At 54.0% G+C, this 14,001-nt stretch overlaps 1 gene segment (V, D, J or C); it reads right to left on the bottom strand.

Annotated features, from left to right (window-relative positions):
* Positions 1 to 9,252: 9,252 nt before the first annotated feature.
* Positions 9,253 to 14,001, bottom strand: part of LOC128847055 (immunoglobulin heavy constant gamma 2-like) — a 212,186-nt gene continuing 207,437 nt past the window's right edge. Inside the window, 2 exon segments of the C gene segment in view lie at positions 9,253 to 9,793; positions 10,080 to 10,379. Coding sequence covers positions 9,474 to 9,793; positions 10,080 to 10,379 — 620 coding nt within the window.

The following is a 14,001-nucleotide window of genomic DNA, read 5'->3' as shown; positions in this document are numbered from 1 at the left end:
CACCCAAGAAATGTGCACACACCACTACTTCGGAAAAACAATTCAAAATGAGATCATACAGTTACTGGCAACAAAAGTCAAACAGAAGATTGTGGCAGATCTGAAGTCAGCAAGATATTACTCTGTTATTCTGGACTGCACACCTGACATCAGCCATATGGAACAAATGACTTTAATGGTGCGTTTTGTAACAACAACAGAACCTAGTGAAAATGTCCCTGCAATGGTGACTGTCAGAGAGCATTTTCTAGAATTTATTGACATTGATGATACTATAGGAGCTGGTATGACAAATGTGCTTCTTAAAAAGCTGGAAGATACAGGAATTGCAATAGCTGACATGAGAGGTCAGGGCTACGATAATGGTGCCAACATGAGAGGAAAGAACAGATGAGTGCAGACACGGATCCGAGAGTTAAACCCTTGAGCTTTTTTGTCCCATGAAGTTCTCATTCACTGAACTTGGTGGTCAGTGATGCAGCATCAGCTTCTAGTGAGGCTGCTGGTTTTTTTAATGTAGTTCAGAGCATCTCTGTATTTTTCTCTGCATCAACTCATCCATGGCAAATTTTGAAGAACATCTGGGAACATCCTCTCTGACACTGAAACCACTGAGTGCCACACCATGGGAAAGTCAAGTGGAGGCGATAAAGCCTATCAAACACCAAATTGGGAAGATAGATGATGCCATAGTTGCCATTATGGAGGATAATGCCATGACAGGAACTGTTCGTGGGAGAACAGTGGCAGAGGGAAATGGAATCACCAGAAACATACCTAACTTCAAATTTCTGTGTGGCTTAATGTTGTGGCATGACATACTGTTTGAAATAAATGTTGTGAGCAAGAAACTCCAAGGTGTTGACCTTGATATATCTGGAGCCATGGAACAACTGGACAACTGGACAAAGCAAAATCATACCTAAAATTATACAGACGTCAGATGAGGGATTTCAAAACGTTCTGAAGAGTGCACCGAAGTTGGCAGAGGAACTTCATACTGAAGCTATTTACCCACCCATTCAAGAATACAAGAGTCACCGAAGAAGAAGATTACGAGGCATGGGATAATCCCATAAGAGACACCAAACAATAATTCAAAGTTGAATTCTTTAAAAAGGTGCTAGATTGTGCAATGCAGTCAGCTGAAGAACGTTTCATGCAGCTCAAGGAACACAGCAGTATGTTTGGGATGTTGTATGATATTCCAAAACTCTTCACTATACCTGAAGAAGACCTACACCATCAATGCAGGGCACTAGAGACAGTGTTGACACATGATGTCATGCACGATATTGATGCGAGTGATTTAGGCAATGAACTGAAAGCCCTTTCAAGATACATTTCAGCAGGATCAACTCCAAAGGCTGTTCTGGAATATATGTGCACAAATAAGATGACCACCCTCTTTCCAAATGCTTTTGTGCATACTTCTAACACTTCCTGGAACAGTTGCCAGTGGAGAACGCAGCTTATCCAAGCTGAAGTTAATAAAAACACATCGATGCTCTACAATGACACAGGAGAGGCTGGTCGGCCTTGCAACCATTTCAATAGAGCATGAGCTGGCCCAGACTGTGGACCTCCAGGAAGCAGTTCAGATCTCTGCAACCAAGAAGGCACGGAAAGCACCACTTTGATTATTCAGACAGATAAAAATGCCAGTGTTTACTATGGAGACAAGAAAAGTTACATTTGCTGTTCAGGCGTTTGAAAGTTAAGTGTTACTTAACATTTTTGAACAAAGCATTTTAAGTTGTTAGTTCTCCTTTATTGGGGTAGTAGCAGAGCAGTACCATGAGAGGAGTAGAACAGGAAGAAGGCAGAATTGAGACCTTTCAAAGTCTTGGCCCAAGCGAGGATGCATGGGGGCGTCATTTGAGCTCCCCGCCTCAGGTGCCAAAATGTTGTGGGCTGGCCCTGCTGACAATGAACTTTGGGAGATGCCATTCCACATCTGAGCTTTCCTGGGACCGTTCAAACTAACATGTAAACAATGGCGTTGGCCTGCAAACTGAGTCATGCATGGACAGGTGACTTGCCCATGTGAATCCAGACTCCATCTTGCTGCTGTGATTTTCCACAATAAGAACAAAGGGGTGTCCTTTCACGGGGAGAGAATATAAAAGGGCCTGAAAACCCCTCCATTTTTCTTCAATCCTGCTTCATACCTCTGGAGGAACCTTGCCACAAACTGAAGCTCTGAACAAAGGACTGAATGACCAATCCCAGCTGGGGATGTACTCCAGAGACTTGATTTGAACCTGCAGTTTATTCCATCACTGCTACAAGCCTGAATCAAGAACTGTGCCATTACTGTATGTAATTGATTCCATTTAACCAATTCTAGCTTTCATCTATATTTCTTTCCTTTTATGAATAAACCTTTAGATTTTAGATTCTAAAGGATTGGCAACAGCGTAATTTGTGGGTAAGATCTGACTTATGTATTGACCTGGGTCTGGGGCTTGGCCCTTTGGGATCAGGAGAACCTTTTTTCTTTTACTGGGGTATTGGTTTTCATAACCATTCGTCCCCATAACGAGTGGCACTGGTGGTGATTCTGGGAAACTGGAGTGTCTAAGCGAATTGCTTGTATGACTTACGGTTAGCCAGTGAGGTTAAACCAAAGTCCTCTCTGTTTCGCTGGTTTGGTTTGCCTTAGAAGTGTAGAAATCCCAGCCTTGGGCTGTAACTGCCTTTCTCTAAGAAATTTGTCCGGAATTGATACTCTCAGAAGTGTCCCACCAAAGGCAGCATGGTTACACTATCTACTGTCATAACTCATTCATTCTTTGGTTCTTACGTTCATTCTCTCTCTCTCACCTTGAACAGGGTCATGGTGGCGCTGTAGCAGACGCTTAAGAGGAAGAGGGTGATGAAGACCGAGATGGTGGACCAGAGGCCGTCCAGCTCCTCGTCTCCGTCCTCGCTGCAAAACTCACCTGACACGATCACCTCTGTTGGGGGGAGAGAAAGAGACGTCAACTCTGAGTCAGCCACTGTGACAGAGAGAGCTCGGACTGTGCATCCAACACCAACCCACCTATCCCCTTCTCTACCCATCCTTCCGTCCCTCCAGTCATCTATCTCTGGATTCATCCATCTATCCCTGACCCCAAACCATCCATCATTCCATCCCTAGACACCCCTCTTCCATTCATCCATCTCTAGATGCATGCATCTATCTGCCCATCCTCATTCACCACTCTATTAATTAAAGAACACAAACCATCCATCCATCCACCCCTAGACACCTCTATCCATATATCCATGCCTGCACCCATCCATCTCTAGATACCTCCGTCAATCCATGACCACAAACCACCCCCATCGATCCTCCATCCATCTCTAGACACCTCCATCCATCCCTAGTCGCACCCCTCCACCCATCCACCCACCGCTGCCCGCTGTGATGAAATGAAGGATGTAGAGCCTCCCAGCTCTCATCTCACTTGTCCCATGTGACCATGGCCCTACACCCTCGCACTGAAGCTTGGACGCCTGTTGAATTTCTCTGTGCCTTAGTTTCTCTGCCTGTGAAAGGTGGCTCAGGATCGCTCTGAGGTGTGCGAGGTGCTGGGATGCTGCCATGGTGGGGGAGCTCCCTAAAGACCAGGATGGATGGATTTCACACGTGTGCCTCTATGACCCTGCTCCCAATGTAACGAAACACCTAGGAGTTCAGATGGAACGCAGCCACCTCTGGGCTGTTTATACCGGGCTCTCTTGCCCAGGTGCAGCCGGTAGTTGCCTTGGCTGAGGGATGTGGGGATTTTGAACACTGTCTCTTTTATGAACAGAGGAACAAGTATTTTAAGGATGGGATTTAAGGCTTCTCTTTGACATGAAGGATGCTGCTCCCTGAGCATGGTGCCCCCTACTGAGCCCCCTGCCCTAGGGATGTCTGGAGAACAGGTGCATGGATCTGTGTGGGTGCATGTTTGTCTCTCTGTGTTGTGTGTCTCTCTGTGTGTACAAACACGACAGCCCAGGTGGGAGGGTCCCTGGGTCATGCCGTGTTATGGGTGTGTCCATCTGCACCGGACTGAGCTCTCTCTCAGCCACCCCCCTGCACTCTCTTACTCTGTGTGCCCCTGCGCTGCCCCAGGATAACAGCCCTAACACTGCCGCTGCAGGCTACCCACCCTGTAATGCCAGCTGCGAGCTCTGTGCTCGGCACTGGTGGGTTTGAGCCCTGCAGCCGCCCATCCAGCTTTGGGGCTGATACACACATGGGGGCGGGGAAGGTGTGTGAGTGAGGGGCTGAGAGGAGATGGGGCATCTGAATTATCTGTCCCACCCCACTGCCTGGACCCCCTATGTCACCAGAGCTAGTGAGACTTTAGGTGAGTCCCTGCTTAGTGTCTGCTCCAGATAACAGCTCTACTACTGCTGCTACTTTGTGGGGACTGAATCCCAGGAGCTGATCCCTGCTGTGGGGTGTTTGCTGTTTCTTGTCCTATCTCCCCGTCCACAGCTGCCACTGAGGGTTAGGGGTGAAGGGAGACCCCTTAGCATCCTAGCCAGCAGAGGAGTGTGTGTGGGGGTCAGGGTATTTTAATTACCTTCCCCCCACTGACTGTGGCTGGAAAATCCCCATGGGGCATCAGCTCCTCTCTGGGGTGGAAGGGGATGTAGGGTAAATGCTGATCCTGATACGGTGCCCCCCGGGTATGCATGGGTTATATCCTAGAGAGGATCTCGCCTCAATGAGATGCCAGGGATGGCTTGGCCATCCACCGATCCACCTACCCACCCAGCCATCCCACTCTCCATCCATCCTTATCTCTAACCGTCTTCCATATCTTCCGTCTATCCATATAGATCTATACCCATCCATCCATCCATCCATCCATCCATCCATCCATCCATCCATTCTCATCTTCCTATCACCATCCATCCATTCATCCTCACCCATATCTTCCAAACATACATGCAACCCCATCCACTTATCTATCATGCCTTTATATATTATCCATCCCCAGCCATCCATCACCATATGTCTCCATTAATACACAGTTGTCCATCCATCCATTGCCATATTCACCCATCCATTCATCCTCATCTATCTATCACTCACCATCTGTACTAGCCCATCCATCTGTCCATCACCATCCATCCCCATCGGTACTGATCCACTACGATATGCACACACCCACCCATTCATTTATACATCCATCCATCTCCACCTCTAGCCATCCATCTATCACAGTCCATCTATGACCATCCATTTATCCAACCCTTCATCCTTCAGAATGGGTACCCCTCCAACCTTCACCATAGATTTATCCATCCATCCCCATCCACTTATCCATTGGCACCGCACCTGCGAACCATACAACCATCATTCCCTCAGTGCAGCACAGTCTAGTGGGACTGGGTGGGACTCTCAGAACACCTGGGTTCTGTTTCTAGCTCGGTAACAGATGTGACCTTGGGCAGGTCCCTTCCCCTGTTGCTGTCTGTTTCTTCTCCCTCTTTCTCTATTTAGGTGTGAGCCCTTTGACACAGGGCCTGTCTCCCACGGTGTCTGTGCCATACCCAGCCCAACAGGGCCCTATCTGAGTTGGGGGTGGAGGTGCTACTTTAATCCAAATAATAATCTCTTTCTCTTTCTCTCCTTCTGTCTGTGATATCTGTTGGTCTATGAGTCTTTCCCTCTGAAGTATGTATGTATCCATCTAAAATCTCTCTGAACACCTGGCCTTCCAACACAGCTGGGCTTGGATATGGGCTCTGCAGTATGTATGTGTGTAACTGTCCATTTACCCCCCCCTCCATCACTGCTTCTGTGGTGTGTATGTACCCACATATCTACCCATCCTTCCTTCCATGGCATCAACCCATGTATCTCCCCATCCATCCATGGTATATATGTATCCACCCATGCAGGATCTGGGAATTGGCATCCCCAGCCTTATAGCATCTTGGCTTCTCCCAGCCTGCAACCTGGGACCTCGTCCACCTTGGGCGACCCGCAGATTTCACCCAGTCACACCACAACAAGGAGACCGGGGGTGAGCTCAGACTAGTTCCATTTATTCACTTGTTGTCATTGAGGGCACAGAGATTATTTACAGGAAGCTGTACTGGACAATGCTAGCAGTGGGGCTGGAAGGAGCCATCTTCATTTACCAGAGACTTTGCTGACACTGCGTTGGGTGAACTTCATCGAGAGGGCTTCGTGGATGACGATGCAGGTGTAGATGTCCCCGCTGTTCCAGCTGGCCTTGCTGACTTTCAGCTTGCTGTAGACGAAGAAGTTCAAGTCGCCGGTTCCATCTTTCATGGGCGGGGTGGTGAGGTATTCCAAGCTCTCGTTGGGTTTGTGGTTCTTCATCCACTGCACCAAGATGTCCTCGGGGAAGAAGCCCCGCACCAGGCAGGTGAGGCTGACCGAGTCTTCGGAGCTGCTCAGCTCCTCATTGTGGGGGCGCAGGAGGTAGATGCCTGGGCCAGAGTGCCTGCCTTGGGTGGGTGGGGACGGAGGACACAGGGGAGCCATGCACATCACTCAGCTGGGGCCACGTGGGGAGAAGGATGGGGTGTGTGGATATGCGTGGGGGTAGGAACATCCCCTCTCTCCTCCAGAATGGAGGGGCTGGGGACTGGGAGCTGGTAGTCCTGGAGTGCAGGATGGGGGATAGGATGGTCTCCATCTCACGTAGGGACGCAAAGGGACCCAGGGCCAGGATCCAGGTTGTTGGGGGTTGGGGCTTCCCCTTAAGGAGTATCCCTCCCTGCTGGGATCTGGGATAGGGGAGTCTCTCCCCTTAGGGACCCTGCTCTCCTCCTACCTGGCTTCTTGGAGATCGATTTGATGAGGGGCAAGGGCAGGGTTGAGTGCTCCACTTTGCAGGTGAAGGTCTCTCCGATTTCCCACTCGTGGGTGAGGATAGGCATGGAGCTGGAGGCGGTGCCCGTGCCGGTGCCGTTGAACTGCTTAGTGAGGGTCTGGGGATCAGGGGCAGTGGACCCTGGCTTCTCCCGGGACCAGACCACCCGGAGGCCGGAGTCGTTAGGCAGGTTGAACACCAGACACGTGAGCATGGGGCTCTGGGCCACGTACAGGGCGGCGAGAGATGGGGGCACCAGGAAGACCTGGATGTTGCTGGGAGACGTCGTTTCTTCTGGGGACAGGAGAGCCCAGGTCAGCCGCTTGGCCTGGTCTGCTCTGCCAAACCCATCCCAGTCTCCCCCCCCTTCCCTCCCCCCTCGAGCCCAGCCCGGTGTCCCCCTCCCCTTCCTAGGAAGCCTGGGCCCACTCAGCGTCACCTCTGCACTTGCGGGCGTGGTCCTGCTTTGTGGTGGCAGTGCCCGGGTGGGACACCTGGCAGGTGTACGTCTTTCCCTCCAGCCACACGTCCTGGGAGACACTGGCATTGCTGCGGGTGCTGAAGGTGCGGCAGTTGGCGTCCTTCTTGGCAGGGGCGGTGTCACTAGGAAGTAGCCCGGGCTCGCCGTCCACCAGCCATTCCACCGTCAAAGTCTCGGGGTAGAAGCCGGAGATGAAGCACAGCAGCTGGATGGCACCTGGCTTGGTGGTGCAGGAGGAGTGGAGGACGTGCACCTCGGGGGCGTGGGGTTCAGTGGGGATGGGCCCTGGGAGAAGGGATTTACAGTAAATCACAGGGTGCCGTGGCACAGGCTCCCCCAGTGACGGGGGTCCCAGGGCCGGGCAGCTGCGGGGGCAGAAGCTTGGTCCTGCCCAGTGGTGGATTTAGAGTTAGTGGGGCCCTGTGATCAGCTTCATTTTTGTGGCCCCTCCTTGGGACCCAGCCAAGAAAAAGAACATTCTCTGTTATCTGCCCCCCCCCGCCCCTGTTTCTCATTCTTGTTTTCTTCATCCTCCTCTTATAAGTAATAGCAAGTAAATGGAAATAAAGTGAGGAACCTTGATTGTTCTTGTAGTCGAACTCATTTTTCCACCGACCACTTGAAAATCGCTGGGAGAGAGAGTGTGTGTGTGTGTGTGTGTGGGTGCTCAGGTCAGGGATGGGGCTATGGGAGGGTGCTGGAGTCAGGGCAGGAAGTGTGGGGGGGCTGGGTGTGTGTGAGGGGGGTGCAGGAGTGGGTTGGGGGTTGGGCTGCAGGGCCTGGCCAGGAGTTAGGATGCAGGAGGGGGTTCAGGGTTGGGGCAGGAGGTTGTGGTGTGGAGTGCTTAGCTGAGGCAGCTCCATTTGCTGTGATGGGTGGAGGTGGGAATGTGGAGGGCTTGTTTGGTGATACTGGGAATCTGGGGGGGTGCAGGAGTCAGGGCGGGGGGCTGAGGGTGTGTTTGCGGGGGTGCAGGAGTTAGGGCAGGGAGCTGGGGGTGTGGGCTGGGATCATGGGGGTGCTCCCAGCCCCCTGCCCCAAGCGGCTCACGACAGAGGCCTGGGGGGGGGGTATGTGTAGGGGGAGTGCCTGGGCCCCATCTTTGCTCCGCCTCCTCCCCCAAGCGCGCAGCAGCCCCTCCTCCTCCTCCCTCCCGGAGTGCCGGCAAACAGCTCTTCGGTGGCAGAGGAAGCGCTGGGAGGGGGAGGAGCGTGAATGCAGCACGCTCAGGGGAGGAGGCAGGGAAGAGGTGGGGGAGGGGTAGTTTGGCTGCCCGGGTGGGTGGAGCCTGCAGCAGGAGCCCCTGGAGCCAGCAGGACCAGACGTGGATTTACAGTAAAACACAGGGGGCCCCACGGCCAGACAGCTGCGGGGGCAGCAACCTGGTCCCCGCACTCCCACTACACATAACCCCCCAACCCTCTGCCGTGAGCCGCTCAGGGTAGGGGGCTGGGGTGGGGCTGGGGCTGGGAGCCCCTCCACGACCCCAGCTCCCTGCCCTGACTCCTGCACCCCCCACACAGACCCCCAGCTCCCTGCCCTGACTCCTGCACCCTCCCAGATCCTCCCACCCTGAGCACCAAATGGGAGCTCATGCAACCCCTCATTCCCACCTCCACCCCTCGCACCAAATGGAGCCGCCCCAGGTAATCGCCCAAACTCCTGCCGTAACCCTGAGCCCCCTCCTGCACCCTAACTCCTGGCCAGACCCCGCACCCCCAGCCCAGAGCCCCCTCCTGCACCCTAACTCCTGGCCAGACCCCGCACCCCAAAGTTTCTTTACATTATTTGTATAAAGTGCTCTTATCGAAAGTGCTTTACAATACTTAGCTAACAGTACAGACAATGTTTGGAATGATCATTAAGTGTCCGCCGAGACCCCCAGTGATTTTCAAGTGGTCTGTGGAAAAATAAGTTCGACTACAAGAACAATCAAGGTACCTCATTTTATTTCCATTTACTTGCTATTACTTACAGGAGGAGGATGAAGAAAACAAGAATGAAAAACAGGGGCAGGGGCAGATAAGAGAGAATGTTCTTTTTCTCGGCTGGGCCCCAAGGGGGCCCCCCAAAATGAAGCTGATCACAAGGCCCAACTAAGTCTGAATCCGCCACTGCCCCTCCTCTTCGTAGGGAGCTTAGCGCTGGCGAGCTTAACCTTCGCACTTGCTGGCGTGGCCCTGCTTTCTGGTGCCGGTGTCTGGGTGGGACACCTGGCAGGTGTACTTCTTGCCCTCCAGCCACTCGCTCTGGGAGACACTGGCATTGCTGCGGGTGCTGAAGGTGCGGCCGTCGGCGTCCTTCTTGGGAGGCTCAGTGTCACCCTTTAGTATCCCGGACACGCCGTCCACCAGCCATTCCACCGTCAAAGTCTCGGGGTAGAAGCCAGAGATGAAGCACACCAGCTCGACAGCGCCTGGCTTGGTGTTGCAGGAGTAGAGGACTTTCACCTTGGGTACATTTTGGGCGGACTCTGGGAGAAGGGTGATGGGTTAGTTTTTGTACAGACCCCTGCTGAGCCCCCCACTCCCTGCAGCATGGCGCCCCCTTTGGCACCCTCTGCCCCTTTCCATGCATTGCAGCACCCATCGCTTCTCTTGGCGTGGTGTCTCTCTCTCCATCCACCCACCCACCACAGCGACTCCATCAGCTCACAGCACTAGCAGGCTCCCATCCTCTCTCCCTGCAGCAGTCACCAGAGCAGGGCCCTGAGAGACCCCCAACCCTTCCCCCCCCGGGCTGCGCCGCGCCGTCCCTACTTGGGATTTCCTTGGAGATGCTGGAGCTGGTGGGCTGGTGCTCTACGGTGCAGCTATAGGTGTCAGACTCCCAGCTGCTGGCCGGGACGGTGACCTGGCTGCTGAGGGAGTAGAGGCCGCTGGAAGGTTGCAGCATGGAGGGATAGGTCTTCACGCCCGAGGAGCCGACGTTTGGGCTCCATGTCACGGTGACCGGCTCGGGGAAGTATCCTTTGGCCAGGCAGCCGAAGGTGACCTGGGACGTGGTGCCTTCGCCAGTGCAGGAGGTCAGAGGGAAGACAGACGGGGCCGTGTTGCTAGCTGCAAAGGGAGAGAGAGCGAGGCCATGAGACACAGCCCCTACCGAGCCCCTGCCCCGCTCCATGCAGCACAGGCCCTAGCGTGGCACTGGGGCCAGCACTCAATGCCGGGGGAGAGCGTCCCCTAGCGGAGCCCCACTCTGCTCCATTCAGCACAGCACAGTTTGTGCTGAGACTAGTGACAGTTGCAAGGTCTTATTAATGTCTGTGTGTAAGTGGGTGCCTGAGATAGGCTGCCCCCCGTCTTCCAGGTTGTGTCAGACTGACCAGGACCAGGGCCCCCAATTCACTTGGTGCTAAACAGACCCAGTCTGTGATTGGGGGCCTCATTACACCAGGTGCTGCAGAGAGACACAATGACAGACAGTCCCTACCCCACAGAACTTACAGGCCAAATAGGCAAGATAAAGGAAAGGTCAGAGGGGAAACTGAGGCAGAGAGCAAGGAAGGGACCTGGTCACAGCAGATCAGTGGCACTGCCAGGTAGAGAAACCAGGAATTAGGTGACAAAGTGCCGAAGTGGCAGAGAAATTCCCCTTGCAGAAATCACAGTATCTGCAGCTAGAAAATAACCCAAGTTTTTGACCAAGGAACTGAAATGGGGGGACACTTCTGGGCTCTCCGAAGAACTGTCGAACCACTAACCTTTGGGTCTTCAGGTCTCCAGCTGAAGACATTCAGATGTTATACTAGCAATTTTAGGTTGGGTACGAATTTTAAATGTTATATTCTAGGCTCCTAGATTCATTGCTAACATCATCAGTTCCTAGTGGCCAATTATCAATTCTGTAGCTCAAACACACGGGGTTAGATGTCCTGGGAATTCACTTGAGACACTGGTGGGAAAGACTGGGACTGTCCAATTCAACCCGGGACATATGAGCCCTTTGGGTTAGAGTTCGGGTTATAATTATACACAGGGGAGGAGGATTAAGGGTTAGCGGTTAGGGTTAGGTGCTGGGGTTAAGGGCTATAGGTTGCAGGGATAGAATTAAGGGCGATGGTTTAATGGTTCGGGTCAAATACCTTTCCACTCTCAAGTTCAATATTTGACGTGTTGTGATTGGATTTCTAGCCAGCTTTGCAGCCATTCAACCAACAGATACCAACCAGTTCTGCTGCCATTTTCCAGATTGTTAGTGAGACTCTTGGGTCCTATCCCAAGGGGTCAGTTTGCCATGATGACTCATAATTCTGATGCTGGGATGCTTGATACTCAACTGGAGACACGGAAACCCTATTGCTCAGAGGGTCAAGATGGGGAGGTTCGGGTTAGAGCTGGGGTTATGGTTAGGGGTATAATTGGTGGTTAGTACTTGTATCACAGTGGTCTAGAAAACTGAATCTAGGACCAGGGACCCGTTGCGCCAGGAGCTTTACAGAGAAATAACAATGAGGACTCTACTGATCCCAGGACTTTTGCAGCCTAAGCAATCTAAAGTCAGGGTTCGGGGGATAATGTGGGGACGTTAGAGTTAGGGGTTGCGTTTGACGAGAGGGTCAGAGTTAAGGAGTAGGGGCTAGAGAGCCAGGGTTAAGGATGAGGATAGGACTATAGGCAAAGGGCGAGGATTACGGTGTTGGGGTTAAGGCAGAGGTGGGCAAACGACGGCCCGTGGGCCACATCCGGCCTATGGGACCATCCTGGAAGGAAGAAGGGGGAGTTGGATGGGGCAGGGATTCCGGGGGGGCCATCAGCAATGAGAGACGGGTTTGGATGGGCCATGGGTGTCCAGGGGCAGTCAGGGGATAGGGAACGGGAGTGTGTGGATGGGGTAGGGGTCCCGGGGCGGCCGTCAGGGAACAGGGGGTTTGGATGGGGCAGGAGGCCTGAGGGGGCAAGATAGATGGTGGGGGCCGGGCTTCGACCCCGTTCCCTAACTGGCCCTCCATACTATTTACGAAACCCGATGTGGCCCACAGGCCAAAAATTTGACCGCCCCTGGGTTAAGGAGTTGGTGCATCTGTCGGGGGTTAGGATGCTGGGGTTAGGGTCACGGTTAGGGAGTTAGGACAGAGCTGGGGGTCTAAGTAGTTGGGTTTAAGATTTGGTTTAGGGTCTTCATTCTGGGGTTAGGGTAAAAAACCTTTCCTCCCCCAAACTCAGTAATCGACTGGTGACCACCACCCCAGCTCACGACCTTTCTAGCCAGATTCCCACTCAAGAAACCACTCAGATTCTAACCAATTGGGATGAAGATTTTCTGGACACTTTCCCAAACTCTACGGGAGAAATCTCCCAAGAATTCCAGCTGCCCAATTTCTAGATGCCCAAACTGGAGGCGCCTTGGGGAGCACTTACCGGGGTCTGCATCTCCAGTGGGCTTTAGCTGGAGACGTCAGAGCTCGTCCCCCCGGAAGGGAAGCCCAACGCGTCTCCATCTGAGCACGCCGCAAAAACGGGGCCAGCTCAACTCTAAGGCCAAGTTAGGAACCTGAGCTCTGAGCTGTCACCTCTGAGCTGCCAGTTCCGTCCAGCCCCAGGCAGCCGAGCTCACCTCTCGCTGTGCTGGGAAGCCCCACGCTGGGCTCTCAGCACGGACCATGAGCGCAGAGCTGGTGGAGGGAGGCAGAGCCGGCTCAGAGAGACGCGTTCCTGCACTCGCTGAGTTCAGGGGGTTACCTCCGACAAGGGACATGCCAAAGGGGAAATCTGTGCCTCAGGTTAGACAGCTTTTGGTTGGAGACAATTAAATCCCCTTAGAAACAATTCAGCTGCTCCCCCGAACATCTTGTTGCCGCCCCGCAACCCTGAGCGCCCCACGTCTGCTAATGGCCCTGAGTTCTGACCCCCAGGCTCCTGCTAGCCCAGCCCTGTGCTCCCCGCACCCAGCTCTGCCGGTGCCACTCACTCCCTATCCACAGTCTCCTGCTAACCGAGCACTGCCTCCCCAGCCTTGCCTGTGCCCCTCACTCCTGACCCACAGCCCCTGCTACCCAGCCCTGCCGGTGCCCCTCACTCCCTATCTGCAGCCCCTGCTATCCAGCCCTACCCCTCCTCCAGCTCTGCTGGTGCCCCTCATTCCTGACCCGGAGCCCCTGCTACCCAGCCCTGCCCCCCACCCAGCCGTGCCGGTGCCCCTCACTCCCTATCCTCAGCCCCTGCTATCCAGCCCTACTCCTCCTCCAGCCCTGCCAGTGCCCCTCACTCCTGACCCACAGCCCCTGCTAGCTCAGCCCTGGGGTCCCGCTGCAGCCCTGCCGGTGCCCCTCACTCCCCACCTGCAGCCCCTGCTAGCCTAACCCTGTTCTTTCAAAGCTTATCCCAGCTGATAGGTGGAGTGTGAGATAAGCACCTCTGTTCCCCCGTCTCTACTGGGGGGCACTGCCTGGCCTGTGTTACCCGTCCCGGCCTCCGCAGCATATCCAGGCTGTGCAGGAGAGCCATGTGCTGCACCCTGCCCTGGTATCGGGTCCACACAAGGGGACGAACCCCACTGCCCTTCATAGGTCAGAACAGAGCACAACACTCCTGGCTCCCAGCCCCCGGCTCTAACCTACTCCCCTCCCAGAGCTGGGGAGAGAACCCAGGAGTCCTGCCTCCCAGCCCCCCGCTCTAACGACTAGACCCCACTCCCCTCCCAGAGCTGGGGAGAGAACCCAGGAGTCCTGGCTCCCAACCC

The sequence above is a fragment of the Malaclemys terrapin genome, chromosome 12 (genome assembly GCF_027887155.1).
Source record: "Malaclemys terrapin pileata isolate rMalTer1 chromosome 12, rMalTer1.hap1, whole genome shotgun sequence".
Taxonomy (NCBI): domain Eukaryota; kingdom Metazoa; phylum Chordata; order Testudines; family Emydidae; genus Malaclemys; species Malaclemys terrapin.
This window is presented reverse-complemented; position numbering and strand designations above follow the sequence as displayed.